The sequence below is a fragment of the Anomalospiza imberbis genome, chromosome 21, assembly GCF_031753505.1.
Source record: "Anomalospiza imberbis isolate Cuckoo-Finch-1a 21T00152 chromosome 21, ASM3175350v1, whole genome shotgun sequence".
NCBI classification, from domain to species: Eukaryota; Metazoa; Chordata; class Aves; order Passeriformes; family Viduidae; genus Anomalospiza; species Anomalospiza imberbis.
The window spans coordinates 9,832,497-9,847,327 of record NC_089701.1 but is presented as its reverse complement, the minus strand read 5'-3'; the positions used below and the strand labels follow the sequence as shown (position 1 = coordinate 9,847,327).

General features: G+C 47.9%; 1 protein-coding gene and 2 long non-coding RNA genes across 4 annotated transcripts in view; 1 reads left to right on the top strand and 2 right to left on the bottom strand.

The window, feature by feature from the left end:
* The window catches only part of PNPLA7 (patatin like phospholipase domain containing 7), a 129,874-nt gene that overhangs the window by 56,742 nt on the left and 58,301 nt on the right, over positions 1 to 14,831 (top strand). For both annotated transcript variants that reach the window (XM_068211544.1, XM_068211543.1), the window contains exons 21-22: positions 8,543 to 8,603; positions 11,123 to 11,272. In XM_068211544.1, the coding sequence (XP_068067645.1) occupies positions 8,543 to 8,603; positions 11,123 to 11,272 (211 nt within the window). The remainder of the gene's footprint in view (positions 1 to 8,542; positions 8,604 to 11,122; positions 11,273 to 14,831) is intronic.
* The window catches only part of LOC137486356 (uncharacterized), a 96,329-nt gene that overhangs the window by 73,967 nt on the left and 7,531 nt on the right, over positions 1 to 14,831 (bottom strand). The window lies entirely within an intron of this gene.
* Positions 4,354 to 13,414, bottom strand: LOC137486354 (uncharacterized). Its single transcript, XR_011005699.1, has 2 exons — positions 12,960 to 13,414; positions 4,354 to 12,750 (listed from the first exon to the last, which is right to left on the bottom strand). It is a non-coding gene; the product is annotated as an uncharacterized lncRNA (long non-coding RNA).

The following is a 14,831-nucleotide window of genomic DNA, read 5'->3' as shown; positions in this document are numbered from 1 at the left end:
TAGGAGTTAGTGGGAGGACTCCATCCTGCAGACTCTTCCCCAGCCATGTTGTGTTTGTAGGTGATCCAGGAAGGGTTCCAACTCTGGAATGCATTGTAAGAAAACATTACCTGGTGCGTAAAAAATTGTAGGACGTGGGTGGTGCATGCCAGTGAGAACTGTGTGAAATGAGGGAAATCGTGCTGTTAGTCCAGGCAGTCATTCCAGTTCCTTGAGCTGGGATGTGCAATCTGCAGAAGTGGAATGGCTGATCCTTGGGGGAGAGCCATGTGACTGCCTTCTGTTTTGTCTCCTGGACAGCTGCTTTGGTCCTGGGAGAGACAGGAGCTGATCTGCTGGGATCTTCCAAGTGACCCACCATATCTCAGGTTATTCCGAGGGCTGAAACAGATGGGTGAATGTGGGGAGCCTGACCTCAGTTATAAATAACAGCCAAAACTTCAGATTATGTGCCCAGAAACGACAGATGCTGATTTCTAGATCTTGCTCAGTCTGCAGAAGCCAAGCTGACATCGTCTGGCTTCTCAGGAAAGCATCTCAACCTTGATTCACTCTGGATATGGCATCCTAGACATTCCTAATGGAAAATGGTCCATGGTGCCAAACTTAATGGTTTTGTCCACCCTGGTGCCCCCAGCCCTCCAGCACAGCCCTCAGGGTTCTCTGCCAGCCCAGAGCATTTGCTCCCTGACAGCCTCTGTGCTCATTTCTGGTGCTGTTCGAAGCTCTCCAGCCTTGAAGGAGTGGAAAGGAATTGATTCTTTCTATTTTCATCCCTGCCTTCAGTTCTGGAAAGTAGGACAGGGAACCAGCTCACGATTCCTGGCACTGCAAAGCAGCATCGAGGCAGCAGCGAGAGCACAAAAATCTGTGAGCAGATCACAGAGATGTTCCAGCATTGCTGCAGAGCTGGGATCACATTTCCTAGATTAGCTTTGACTCTTTTGAGCTGAGTTAGTTTTTAGAATTCTAACGTGGAATTTAGACCTGCTGGTTGATGATGGAAATGGTGCTGAGAATCTGCTTGGGAGCTGTGGGGGCTGAACTGTGAGACAACCTTTGGCGTGCTGGAAACACATGTTGAGAAATAGAAAGAGTTTTTCTGCATCTTTCTTTTAATTCTGAGTCTGCCCTTGGGGTTTAAATAAATTCAGAACCTGTCATCCATCTCCAAGTGGAGTTCTGCTATCTTCATAGGAGTATTTGAGCCTGAGCCTCTCTGAAGTGGCTGGAGCCTTCCCCAGGGTTATCTGCCTTACAAAGTGAGCTCTATAATGTGCCCTCTTTTCAAAGTGCTGCTCACAAGAACTGAGCTTGATGTGGCACTAGGGAATAGGTCAGGAGATGCCGTGCTTCTGGATTTTTCTGTATTTGTTGTCCTGGCCCATTCCAGCGAGTGTTCCTCGACTGTAAGAGGAGTGGATGTGAAAAGGAGAGAAGGAATTCAGTAGGAACACCATGGTCACTGAGTGAGGCTGGCAGGAGGGGGATTTAATCAACACCGGTGCCAGAAATACATTTTTCTTCAAGACAGGATTGATCCCAAGCTCAAACAGCCCCAGGATAAAGCTTCAGTTCCTCTGTGGGCTTCAGCAGCATTTGAAAAGGTGCCAGGAATTGTTGTGAGGGAGCGCTGAGGATTTGCTTTGTCACAGGCTGATCAAACGTCAAAGTTTCAATCAGACACCCCTTGCTAAGCTCCCTGAATGCAGGACAAGCCAGTGTTTGTCTGATCTGGGGACATGTGAAGCTTCAATAACACCCTGGTTTTATTCAAGCTGAGGATCTAATTTACCTCTCCTCCTCCCTTGTCCCTTAGAAAAGGCTCTTAAAGTTGGTCAAGGATAATCTCAGCTCCTGGAAAGAGCTTCCCAGAAGCTGTTCTGTGGATTTGTGTGGGTAAAAATGGCTGTTTGCACTATTTGGCTCCAATTGTTCTTATTTTGTAGATCAGAAAACCTTTGGCAGGCCTGTTTCTCATGGCAGCTCATCCATAGTGTCTCTGTGTGGCACAAAACCCTTTTACAGGTCTTTTAACTAAATCACACCTGGATGTGAAGCTCTGCAGTACCCTGCTGTGGAGGCACCAGGAGATTGTTCTTTGACATATTTAATTTCTCTCTGGTAACCAATGACCTGTGTCATGGGAGGTTTAGGTTAAAATGAGGAAAATGTTCTTCCCCCAGAGGGTGCTGGCACTGCCCAGGCTCCCCAGGGAATGGGCACGGCCCCGAGGCTGCCAGAGCTCCAGGAGCGTTGGGCCAGCGCTGCCAGGGATGCCCAGGGTGGGGTTGGTGGGGGTCTGGGCAGGGCCAGGAGCTGGGCTGGATGATCCCTGTGGGGTCCCTCCAGCTCAGGAGGTGCTCAGAGTATTCTGTGATTGCAGTTTGGGGGTGCCTGTAGTTGTAAAAGTTGAACTAGGAAGTATCTTACTGTTAGACCTCAGAGGCACTGGAGGGTCCGCAGCTCACCTCCAAGGCTCCTTTCTCTGCAGCATCCTGGTCTTTTGGGTCTGCATGATGGTGGAGGATCCAAAGAGGAAAACTCCATTCAGCTTTGTAGGGCTGCAAACATCCCTTGGCTGTGTAGGACTGACACAGCCACGTCAGGTTCATGGCTTCAGCCAGGGCTGCTTTCCTGGCCCAGGAACCTGCAGGAGACAATGGGGAGGAACCTGGCAGGGCTGGGGAGGCTTCCTGGGGCCTGGCCCTTGGCTTCCTTGCACAGGAGCTTTGATTTAAAATCACAGACAGTGAACCCTGGTGCAGGGTAGGGCTGAGGTGATGAATGTATCTTACAGTTTGGGTTTGTTTGTTTCCTTCTTACATGCACTTTTATGTATTTCTTCTGTTGTAACTAAAAGGGATTTGTAGTACACAGGACCTTACATCAGCAAGTTGTGGCTGTGAATTTGGATATTGGTGTTGATTTTGTGAAATTTTCCCATGATTTAGAATCCCAGAATGGTTTGGGTTGGAGGGGACCTTAAAGCCCATCCAGTGCCACCCCTGCCATGGCAGGGACACCTCCCACTGTCCCAGGCTGCTCCCAGCCCCGTCCAGCCTGGCCTTGGGCACTGCCAGGGATCCAGGGGCAGCCACAGCTGCTCTGGGCACCCTGTGCCAGGGCCTGCCCACCCTCCCAGGGAACAATTCCTAATTCCCAATATCCCATCCATCCCTGCCCTCTGGCAGTGGAAGCCATTCCCTGTGTCCTGTGCCTCCAGGCCATTATAAATAGTCTTTCTCCATGTTTCTTGTAGGCCCCCTTCATGTATAGTTTTCTGTAAATCAAAAGTTACCTATGATAGAGGAATCTTTGCTTGGATTAGTTGCTGTCTGTTAGGAGATAATTCAATTTGCCAGTCCATCCCTTAGTATTCACATCCCGTAGTATTCAGAGATTTAAATAAATGTCCATAGGAAAATATTTTCCGACTGAATTCTCATGAAAATCACTTTCAAAAGAGCTTTTTGTAAATCAGCTCTTGAGTTTCACAGTTGAATAGGAACAAAAGCTTTAACCAGAACCCAGCCTTGGAAGATTAGCAAGGGTAGGTAGTAGTTTGAAATATTTAAAGGGATTATAGGAAATACAGCACTGCAGAGTGACTGTAACCTCTTGGTGTGGGAATTCCAGTGGCTGTGGAGCAAGCGGTGCTCTGATAACACCTCAGACCCAGGATGGATGGAGCACTTAGCTCTGTGCTGACACCAGCAATAGCAGAGCTGAGATCCTGCCTGGCCACATCCTGCTTTTGAAACAGGAATTAATCATGCTAAAGAAAGGAAATGCAGCCCCTTGGGATGTGGTGTTTGGGCCTTGCCCTGCCACGAATGCAGAGGCTGCAGGTCTGTGGAGTAATTAAACATTAATTAAGCACAGGGAAAATGAATGGTTTCCCAGAAGCTTCTCTGTAGCAGGTGGAGGAACAGACTGTCACAGTAGACAGAAGAGGTTTGGGGTGCTGGGAGAGCCTGAGTGGGTCTCACTGGGATGGAGTTGATCCAGAAATAGCCAGGAAGGTGAGATGTTTGTAGGTAGGTGAGGTGGTGAGTGGTGAGCCTGGTGGGAGAGGTGGAATTGTGCTGGGGGAAGTGCTCTCCAACACCATTTGAGAAACAGAAACTCTTGATCCTGTTTTGCCCTGCACAAAAATGTCCTGGGAAGTTCATCTGAAAAGGGGAGTGGGTGGCAGCAGGAGGAGAAATGGTCATTTCCCTTGGAAAATGTCTCACCTGCACATCCTGCTGTGGGCCAGGGTTGTGAGGTGACATCTGCAGTGGTGTCTGTGGGAGCTGGAGGGGTTTGGGGCTTTTGGAGAATGGCACTGATGCACCTGGAGTCCCAAGCAGCTTTTGAAATGGAGTTTTACTCAGTTTTTTAGACCTGTAAGGTCAGATTTTGTCCTTCTGGCCTGAAAACTCCTGCATAAGCTCAGGAGAGTGGGGTTTTAGGTGCTTTGGGGATATTTTTGATGGTGAACGCAGTCACCTTCCTGACCTGGGCAGACCCCAAAGCTCTAGACTCGCTCCATGAGCCCCTGTAGGGCTCTTTAGGTGCTCTGTGACCTTCCCGAGTCACCTCCCAGCCTGGGCAGGGAGCAGGGGATGGGAAGCTGTGTTCCCTGGCAGTTTGGGGTGCTCTGAGCAGACCTGTCCTGGCAGCCAAGTGTCCAATCCACAGCTCCACTGCTCGTTCCTGTGATTAACTGTGATTAACTGAGCTGGCTCCACTCTCTGCTGCTGCTGTTCCTAATCATGAGGAAGGATTAATTCCCCTTCCTCACCAACTAAACCAAGCTCAGCTCCATCCCCAGCACGAGGGGCCCAAAAGCTGTGTTTGCTTTACTACAGGCAATTAACGATGCTCACCTAATTTAGGAACCTCCTGGTGTTGTTTGATCCGTCTGGGCTCCGACTCGCTGCCTTCTTGCAGATTTTTCTTCAAGCCTTAAATTGAAACTGCCTGATCCTGTGCCAGCAGGAGGGGTGTGTGCAGGGCTGGGTGCTAGAAGAGGCTGTAAAATCCAGGATGTGCCGGAGGGTGAGCACAGCAGACGCTTCCAGCAGGGAAGGCTGTCTAGCCCCGGGTGATGGTGGCACCCTGAAAACGAGAGAATTCCGCTTGTGCAGGTGTCTGGGAAGTGTTCTGGGCTCTTCTGGTGCTGTGATTGAGAAAGACTGATGTTCCTATGGGCAAGGGGGCAGAAGGCTCTGGGAAAAGCAGTGCCCAGGCTGTCCCTGGCTCAGGAGTGTGGGGCAGTGCTGGAGGCTGCACCCCCAGAGGAAGGAAACTCGCTGGTTCTCCAGGTCAATCCAGTTCCTGCCCTACCCCACTGCCAATTCCCAGAGCTTTCCTTGAATTGTTAAGGTTGAAAAAGTCCCCAAAGATCATCAAGTCCAACCATTCCCCCAGTGATCACCACTAACCCATGTCCCCATGTGCCACATCCGCACTTCAGGGATGGTGACTCCACCACTGCCCTGGGCAACCTGTGCCAGTGCTTGACCTCCCTTGCAGTGAAGGTTTTCCTAATATCCAACTAAACTTCCCCTGGCACAGCTTGAGGCTGTTCGCTCATGTCCTGTCACTTCTTACCTGGAAGAAGAGACTCAGCCTCACCTTGAATTTCCCACAAAGTGCAGCTGAACAGGAGGGATAAGGGACTGCCGAGTCACAGCCCAGATTCTGCACCGAGGTACCCACCCTATACCTGTCCTTCTGCCTCCATCTCCTCCAGACACACTTGGAGTAACTGTTTCCCTTCAATCCCTGTCATTTTGCTCCTAGCCCAAGGGTTAATTCCTGCTTGTTCCCTGCCCAAGCTGTTCCTGTCCTCTCCCAGATCCCTGGGCTTCCTTATTGTCTCTTGGGCTGCATTGAGCTGTGCTGCTCCTTCCCATGCCCTGCTGCTGCGTGGGAGTGAGAATAAAGGGGCTTGGAAACCTGAAGGATGAATTTTTCCTGCTGGTTTTCAGTTCTTCCCAGCTGCCCTGAATTTGGGGAGAGCTGCTCCTGCTGCCCTGCACACTGAGGGCTGTGGTCAATCAGGTCAGGTCTGCTGTCGATGGAGGGATGTGATTTGTATTGACTTCTCCCTGAGAAGGATGGACGAGTCCCTTTTAAAGAAAACATTGCCTTTTTGTGAGAGGATATCTGGCGTATGTAATAGAAAACTCTGTGGAGATTTCAGTTCTGAGCTAGGATCCCAAATTGATGTTCCTTGGACGTTGCCATGACTGCGACAGAGTGACTCATCCCGTTCTGGGGAGCAGCTTTGCTTGTTGTACAAAGTCACCAGGGAAATAATTTTCCCTATCTATGCATACCAAGGCTGTAAGGTTTGCTCCAGCAAACAAAACAAATAATATTTCCCGGTAATAGGAGCAGCCAACTGGAAAATGAGACCAATAGGTTCTATTCTTAGTTCCATCGTTAACCTTGGACATATTTTGTAACTTAGCTGGAGCTCTCCTTAGCTGCCTGTAAAGCAGAAAAAGTTATAAATACAGGAGATGGTTTTAGTAAGTAATTAAAATTCTGATGCTTAAGTGCTTTAGACGTGTAAGATGTTCACGGCACCTCCCAAAACTGCAGAAGGAAAGTCCTGCTGTGCTGCTGCAGGTTTAGGTGAAGCCTGTGAGCTGGGTATAGCAAATGTGCTCTGGGGCAGATTATCTCCTTTAGGAAGGGCCATCAGTCTCTATTTTTGTGAAGAATTCCCTGTTTCCCTGAATTCTCCCCGTGGCTGGGGTAGTTTTCTGTAGCCACATGTGGCGCCTTTGGGGAATCGCAGAGCCTCGGAGCTTGGTGGTGTTGAGTTGTGTGGTTGGGTGATCATCAGGTTCTGTTGTATTTTGGACAAAGGGAAGCATTTTAGATCGTGTCTGAGATTCCAGGATAAGGCAGGAGGCTGGGAGCTTTCCTGCTGTCCTCCCCACATGGGTGGCAGTGGGCATGGACAGTGTGCCTGCTCTTGGGGCAAGGAAGAGGCACTTCCAAGGGGTTTGTCCTGGTCACTGAGATGTTGAGATGTTGATGTGGCATCTTCACCAACTTGCAGTCATGGCTATGGGGCAGAACTGGCACAGGGTGCCCAGAGGAGCTGTTGGCTATCCCTGGAAGTGTCCAAGGCCTGGTTGGATGGGACTTGGAGCACCCTGGGATAGTGAAAGGTGTCCCTGCTCTATGCAGGGGTTGGACTGGGTAGGCTTTAAAGGCCTTTTCCACCCCAAACCATGAAATCCTGAAATAACCTTAGTAACTCTTTTCCTGTGCTCTACCACAAGTCACCCTTGTGCTGGAAGCTTCTGTTTGCTCTTCCCTCTTTTCCTATGGAGGACTTAAAATACATCAGTTCTTTATACACAGCATTTCACAGTGCAGGGGAATTTGCTGCCTTCGATTTTGTTTTTAAGGCAGGATGTAGAAATTACTCAGGTGGGCATCCTGACCTGTCTTGATGCCTACGTGGCCCTTTATGTGAAAGCTGCATCCCAAAGTGCCTGTTCCTGTGGGAACAGGGTGTGTTTATCCAGGATCCCAGGTAACCTGGCTGCTGCTTGTTTTGCTTGTTAACCTTAGAGAACTTTTGCTGTGGCAGTTGTTTTGGGGTTTTTTCATGTCCTCCTGAGCTATTTTGACCTTGAATTATTCAGGGGAGAATATTTAATGATTGCTCTATTAATCCTTAATGCATTTAAATAACTCTTTTCCTTATTTGGTAAAACATCTGTGTAGAGCTTTCAGAATAAATGCTGCATTTTCCATGTCTGTCACTTCTTGATATTGCAAGGATTAGTCTTCTGCTACCCCACTTGTCAGGAATTATTGATTGGTCATGTTGGAGAGAGGCTTGTCACTTTGGAGATACATTTGGCTATTGGAATATTAGTTTATATTTATGTGAGTCCTGCTGGAAAAACAGCTGGGAGCACATCTGTGCCTTCAAACATGAATTACCAGGCAAACATGATTTGAGGGGGAAGGCAATTTCTTAGGTAGTTTATTTGGATTCTGCAGGTGTTTGGAGGGGTGTATTTATCTCTCCCTTTTTTTCCCCAAATATTTTAAATTGGCTGCTGTAAACCATTCACCAGGATTGGGGAAGGGTCTGTTTGAACGCAGACTTGGACCTTTTTTGAGCCTTTAGCACCTACAGTGCAGCACCCACTGAGCAGTGAGAGTACCTAGAGGGGCAGGTGCACTGCAGAGAGAAATGAGGAGAGCTGAAAATGCAATTTGACATGTTTCCCCAAATAATCTTTTTTTTTCCCCCAAAGCAAGTTAAATCCTGTCTGTTCTAGGGTTGTTTTGTTTTCTTGTTTTTCCAAATTAAAGTAAAACAAGGTAGGAGAAACCATGACAAATGACCAATCACCACACATTACATCCAGGAGAGAAGCTACAGCTGCAAACCCTTGACTCTGTGTGGCTCAACTTGAGGGAACATCTTAAAAAGTTTGGAAGTCTCCATGTGGATGCTCTACTTTCAGTACATTCTGCCTGAATGTTTCTTTTCTTTCTCTTTCTCTCCCAGGTTGTGACCAGACTTATTCACTTGCTAGGTGAGAAGATTCTTGGCAGTCTGCAGCAGGGAGGTGAGACTCATTCCTGGACTATTCCCATTGATGCTGGAGCTTCCTTGGAGCTAAACTTGCATCCTTAAATTTGAAACAAGCAGTGCATACTTGGAAAGGAAATTCATTGCTGAATTTCAGCCCGGAGAAGAGAAGGCTCCAGGGAGAGCTCAGAGCCCTTCCAGGGCCTGAAGGGGCTCCAGGAGAGCTGGAGAGGGACTGGGGACAAGGGATGGAGGGACAGGACACAGGGAATGGCTCCCAGTGCCAGAGGGCAGGGATGGACGGGATATTAGGAATTAGGAATTGTTCCCTGGGAGGGTGGGCAGGCCCTGGCACAGGGTGCCCAGAGCAGCTGTGGCTGCCCCTGGATCCCTGGCAGTGCCCAAGCCAGGTTGGACACTGGGGCTTGGAGCAGCCTGGGACAGTGGGAGATGTCCCTGTCCATGGCAGGGGTGGCACTGGGTGGGATTTAAGGTCCCTTCCAGCCCAAACCAGTCTGGGATTCTGTGGTCTTTTATAGCTGTAGGTGCACGTGGACGGTGATTTCATTATATCTGTGCACACATGTTGATTTTGGCAGAGCATGGCCAACTGGGTGTGGGAATGGAATGATTTATGATTTGCAATTGAGATCCAGAAGTGTTGCTGCCTGTGTGCAGTGAAATTTCCCTGGAATTTCTTGCAAGAGCAATGTAAAGGGAGCATTGGAAATAGCAGCTGTAACGGGCTGGAATCAGAGCACCGTGCTGAGCAGCAGCAGCAGCACAGACTGATTTAAAATGCCTGGATTTGCAGTATTTTAATGAATTGTCTGGGAGGAAATGGCCTGCCATGGGCTGGTTCTGAGGCTTTGTGTTTATGGCAGCACCAACACAAAGTCTCTTTACTGACTGAAAGGAGTAGGAGGGAATTCTGCCAATTCCCTTGAGCAGCATTTGAAAGCAGATGCCTGTTAACTGCTGGGGGTGTCGTGGGGCTCTTTGATGCTGAGGATTGATGCTGTTTGGGTTTTGTTTGGTCAGGGGGTTTTAATTCCTTCAGTTGCTGCTTTTGCCAAATTCCAAGGAGACTGAAAATGAAGGTCACCGACTTTCCTGTTTCAAGCAGTCTGGGGAAGGGAATCTGTTCTTTCTTCACCTGCTCAGCTTTCTGGGCACAACCACTTGTGCACAAATGCCTGGTGATAATTGTACTTAAACTTCTGTGCCTGCTGAAATGCCTCTGTGTCCCAGGGCAGAGCCTGCACTGCCAGGGAAACAGGGCAAAATGGGGGAATCAGAAAGCGGGGGGGAAATTAGTGAGAGTAACAGGAGTTCAATCAGAGAATCAGAGAATCATTGAAGTTCTGAGGAGGGAAGGGCCTGTGGAGATGAAGGGGTTGGGCTGTGATGTGTAACCTGCTTAAACCCACAGATATCTTCTTGAAGATCACTAGGAGGAGAGGGAGAACTAGTTAATGTTCTGTGCAGAGCTGTTGTAGAAGATTTGAAATGAATAATTCAGTTGATGAATATATTTTTTAAAAAAGTTTATCTGATATTTCTTTGTGTCCTGCAGTGGTCTGTCACTCTGGCATTGAGCCTTTGAATGGGTTTGCACAGGGGATGTCAAGTATTTCCACATGCCCAGCTCAAGAATTCATCTTGGGCCTTTGCTGGGTGAAATGAGATAAGCAGGATGTGAAATCCCAACTTAAATTCAAAATGTTTTTGTTTTCTCAGAGCTGAGTTGACAGGCATTAGCAGCAAAGTGAGATTTTCTGAGAAGGCTCAGCTAAAGAGAAAAAAGAGTATCAGAACAAGACCAGTTTGTAGAACACTGACCTTTACCAGCTCCAAGCTGTCTGGGAAGATCTTCATCTTCCTTACATGCATTGCAGATTTCTCTCAAAAGCTGCTTTTCCTCTGCCTTTACTCACCAAATTATATTACAGATAGTTCCCAGGTACTTTGCAGCTACTTCAGAGGTTCCATATTTTAATACTCCTAAGCTCATATCTGTAAAGCTCTGCATCTTGCAAAGAAGGGAAAACAGGTAAGAGATGCACATTTTCTATAGGAGCTTTGTTGAAAACAACATTTCCTTCCTTGCTTAGGAGTACCATAAGAAAAGTATTGTTAAGTCTTGGAATATTTTAATATTGACAACAGGTTTGGGAGTTTTGTTAGTTAAGCTAATTCCTCTTGTGGAATCGGTTCCAAAGTTGTGGTAAAGGGATTTTAAGTGCCTTTTTAGCTTTGTTTTCCTGGGTCAGGTAGATCCATGTTTCATTTAACGTATTTCTGGCATATTTTTAACATTGCCTAACTTCAACCCACGCATGCTGTACCAGCAACCAAAAATGAGGGAAACTGATCTTCATCCTCTTAAAATGAAATATGTGGGAACTCTGTTCACACATGCTGTGGAGGTTTGTGTTACATTTCTCTGACATTGAGCAGCTCGGTGACACAGTGACACTTTCCCTCCTGCCTGAAGGTGACATTCTGTTTTTTGCAGCCTGGCTGACTGATGGCGGGTGTTTTCTCTGTGAACAGGTCATCCTCTTGGACTGCACAGCTCCAGCAGCAAGTGGGATGCAGGGAATCCTGCCAGCAACCTCTCCACGGTGGCCATCATGCCGGTGTCCGAGGAGGTGCCGCTGACAGCCTTCACCCTGGAGCTCAAGCACGCCCTCAGTGCTGTGGGTGAGTGTTCCTGTGGTGGCACCACAGCAAACAAACCCTGTGGTCACTTTAGAGTGGCATGGCCAGCTACTGGCACCTGTCACAGGGGGGTCCATGCTGTGTTAGGGGGTAGCAGTACCTGGGGATTGGTCACAGGGCTGGGGAGGAGGTTTTGGAGAGAAACCTGTGGCCTTATAAATAAGGAGGGAGAGGGATTTTTTATATGGCCAGGTCCGCACAGGACAGTTATAAACTCGGGGCAGGATTAGGTCACAATAGGGAGAAATTCTTGTGAGGGTGAGGAGGCCCTGGCACAGGTTGCCCAGAGAAGCTGGGACTGCCCCATCCCTGGAAGTGTCCAAGGCCAGGCTGGAGCAACCTGGGAAGTGTGGAAGGTGTCCATGGAGAGGTAATCTTTAAAGTCATTTCCAACCCAAACCATTCTGTGATTCTGCAGCAGTGGTCAGGATCAGCCTTTTCCATGCTTCTTGCTTCTCTATTCCCATCCTCAATGTGCATTTAGTTATAGTAGATAACTTTTTTATCCTAATGACTTGGAAATACTCACCAGCCTCTCTGGCCCTTGTCTTGGCTGCCCTCAGCTCCCCACAGTCACTCCAGGAGACACATCCCACGCCAGGGCACCGTTCCCATGGCACCTGAGAGTCTGATTCTGTCCAGCTCATGGCTGAGAGTGCTCCAGGCCTCCTCAGCTGAAAAGCTTCATCCAGCAAAGGGTTTCTTAGCAGAGTTCTTGCGTTGTGGTTGTACATGAGTGGCAAGGATAAGACTTGGTGGAAGAAGCTCATGGAGGAGATCCAGACTGGCACTGGAAATCCGAAGTTTAGTCTGAAATCATTGTCCCATTTGCTGCCAGGTTGTTTGTCTGTCTCATGCCCACAAAACCATGTGTTCAGCTCACGGTTGAGTCATTAATTGCGTTATCCACGGGTGAAGTTGCTTGTGCACGTTCCAGTTCCTCACAAAACTCGTGTATTTAATTCAGAATTAATTTTGTGTTCATTAGTGGTGTTTGACATTTCCTGAACATCTTCTTTTCATCCTCAAACGGTCTTACAGATCTCTTGAGTGAATCTCCTGTAGTGCTTTGAGAAATTATTAGTCTGCTCTCTCATGGCTTGTTTAAAAGTACAGGTTATATGATGCTTGAGGTGTAACCACTTACATTTATTGGTAATTTTCTTTCTGACTTTTAGTGTCTGGAGCTGACACTCCTTTTTGTGCTTAAAAATCTTCTGGGTGAACAGGCAGAGGAAAAAAACAGTGGTGCTTGAGCTCTTTAACCTTCTGAAGTCTGAATTTGTATGCAGCTTATGGTGGAGACTTGTTACAGTGAGAACTAATTTGTGGGTGTTTGAAGATTCCTCTTGTTTGGGAGATGGCAGAAAAATGTTACATCCATAATGGAGCTGTATTGCTAATGGGGACTCCTTAGGGATCACTGCCAGCTTGTTTTGATGTGTGACAACACTAAGAGCCTGTAAATAAAACAAACAGAAACTTAAGTAGGTAGATGGACTGTTCAGAATAAAAATACCCATTTGGGCTGAAAGCAGCAGGCAGGTGCCCAAGGGGGGTTTGGGGAGGCCACTCGGCCTTTCCTCCTTCACCCTCTTCCCTTTCTTCCCCTGCGCTGACGCCTGTGCCGCGCTTGGCAGCTCGAGATGGTTCTGTACACCCTTGGCACCTGAAGTTGTTGCCAAAAGGGAGCAGACGGCTGCAGTGGGAAGAGGGAAGTGTTGTGGGCAAACACAGGAGCCATCTGGTCCCAAACACCGCTGGCACGGGAGCTCCGAGGCCTCGCACCCGGCCCCGCGCCCGGCGCGAGCTCCCTCAGCCCCACGGAGCTCCCAGGCACTGCAGAGCCTCTGCAGGGGCTGGGGCTGTGGGCAGCCTGCAGGTTTTCTTTATTTAGCAGAAGCCATGCTTTCTTTTAGCCTCCTTTTTTTTTTTTTTAAACTTGGAGCTTTTGTATTTCCTCCTCTGCCCTCTGGCTGGGGGTTGTTTGGGTGTTCCTCACAAAGTGCTGGGAGCCATGTGCAGGTGCTGCTCGGCTTTCAGGGAAGGGGATGGGTTTTGAAATGATTTTTTTTTTCCCTTCTGACTTCCTGCAACAGAAAATGAACTGAGTAGTGGAGTGAAATTTTGATTTGTTTTTAGGTTGTTTTCTTATTCACCTGCACATTTGGCATGAGGGGAACTGTTGCCCAAAGCAGCTGTGGCTGCCCCTGGATCCCTGGCAGTGCCCAAGGCCAGGCTGGACAGGGCTGGGAGCAGCCTGGCACAGTGGAAGGTGTCCCTGCCATGGCAAGGGTGGAATGAGATGAGTTCTAAGGTCCTTTCCAGCCCAAACCATTGCATGATTCCACGTGGAAAGGTTTGCACTGGGGCCTTGCTGAGCAGCTGCTGCCACCTGAGCCCTTCCCTGAGCTCCCAGATGGGCTCACCTGGGGTTTGGGTGTGAGCTGGGATCAGACTTGCCCTGGCTTTGTGGAAGTGAGAGCTGTTAATGTGCTCGACAAGGCTTAATTGAAAATCTTCTCTGAAAGAAACTCTCAGTTTGGAAAATTGCTTTGAAGATTTGCTGCTATCCACAGTGGTTTTTTTTTTCCTTGAACCAACCTTTTTTGTAATTGTAAGTTAAATGGCAGCATCTGATTACAATACTTGACTTAACATTTAATCCATATTTAACATTTGATCTGTATAATTTCATTGCTCTGGGCTTCAAATATGTTCCAGAGCAGTGGAGAGCAGCCTTAATATGTGGGGAGAACAGCTGGTTTTAGTTTTCTTCTGCAACTTAATATATTTATTACAGAAAATTCCTTCCCCTTCCTGTTAATATAAATTTAGGTGGTTATTGCAGTGATGCCTTGAATTCCCCTGCTGCAGGTTGGAGATGAGGATAGAACGAATGAGGAGGATGCAGGGAGGAACACTGAGACCATTGCAAGAATCATCTGCTGCTGGGAAGGAGCCTGGCCTTGGGATGCAGGCTGACCCCAGTCCTGGTGGGAATGCAGGCTGGGTTGTAACACAATATAACACTTAAGGAAGTGGTTTTCCTTCTCCTGGAATTGGCAATGACAAGGCTATGGGCAGTGCTTGGAGTTGGAGCTGGTTGCAGATGAATTTATTCAATAGGATTTTGGGGCTTGTCTTGGTAATTTTTAGCTACTTCTGTATTATTAAAAGTAACGACAACTAGAAAATCTCAGTTTGATAGTGAATATTTACTGTCCACAAAAACTGGAAAAGTACTCAGAATCTTCCTTCCCCCAGAAAATAAAAATCCACTTTTGCCTGTAATGAGACAGGACTTAGTGGTTTCATTGCTTAATTCTTTTTTGTGGGTTTAATTTTTTTTTTCAAATTTCTTTTTTTTTTTTTTAATGTTTTGATTTGTAATGGGAGCAGCTCAGGTGAGCAACCTGCTCTCCATCAGGGGTGCATTCTGCACACAGGGAGCACCAGTGTGTGGAAGCACCTACAGCTCTCCCCAGCCCATTTGTGCTGGTTCCTTTGACATTTGGTGTTTCTGTGATTTATGATAATT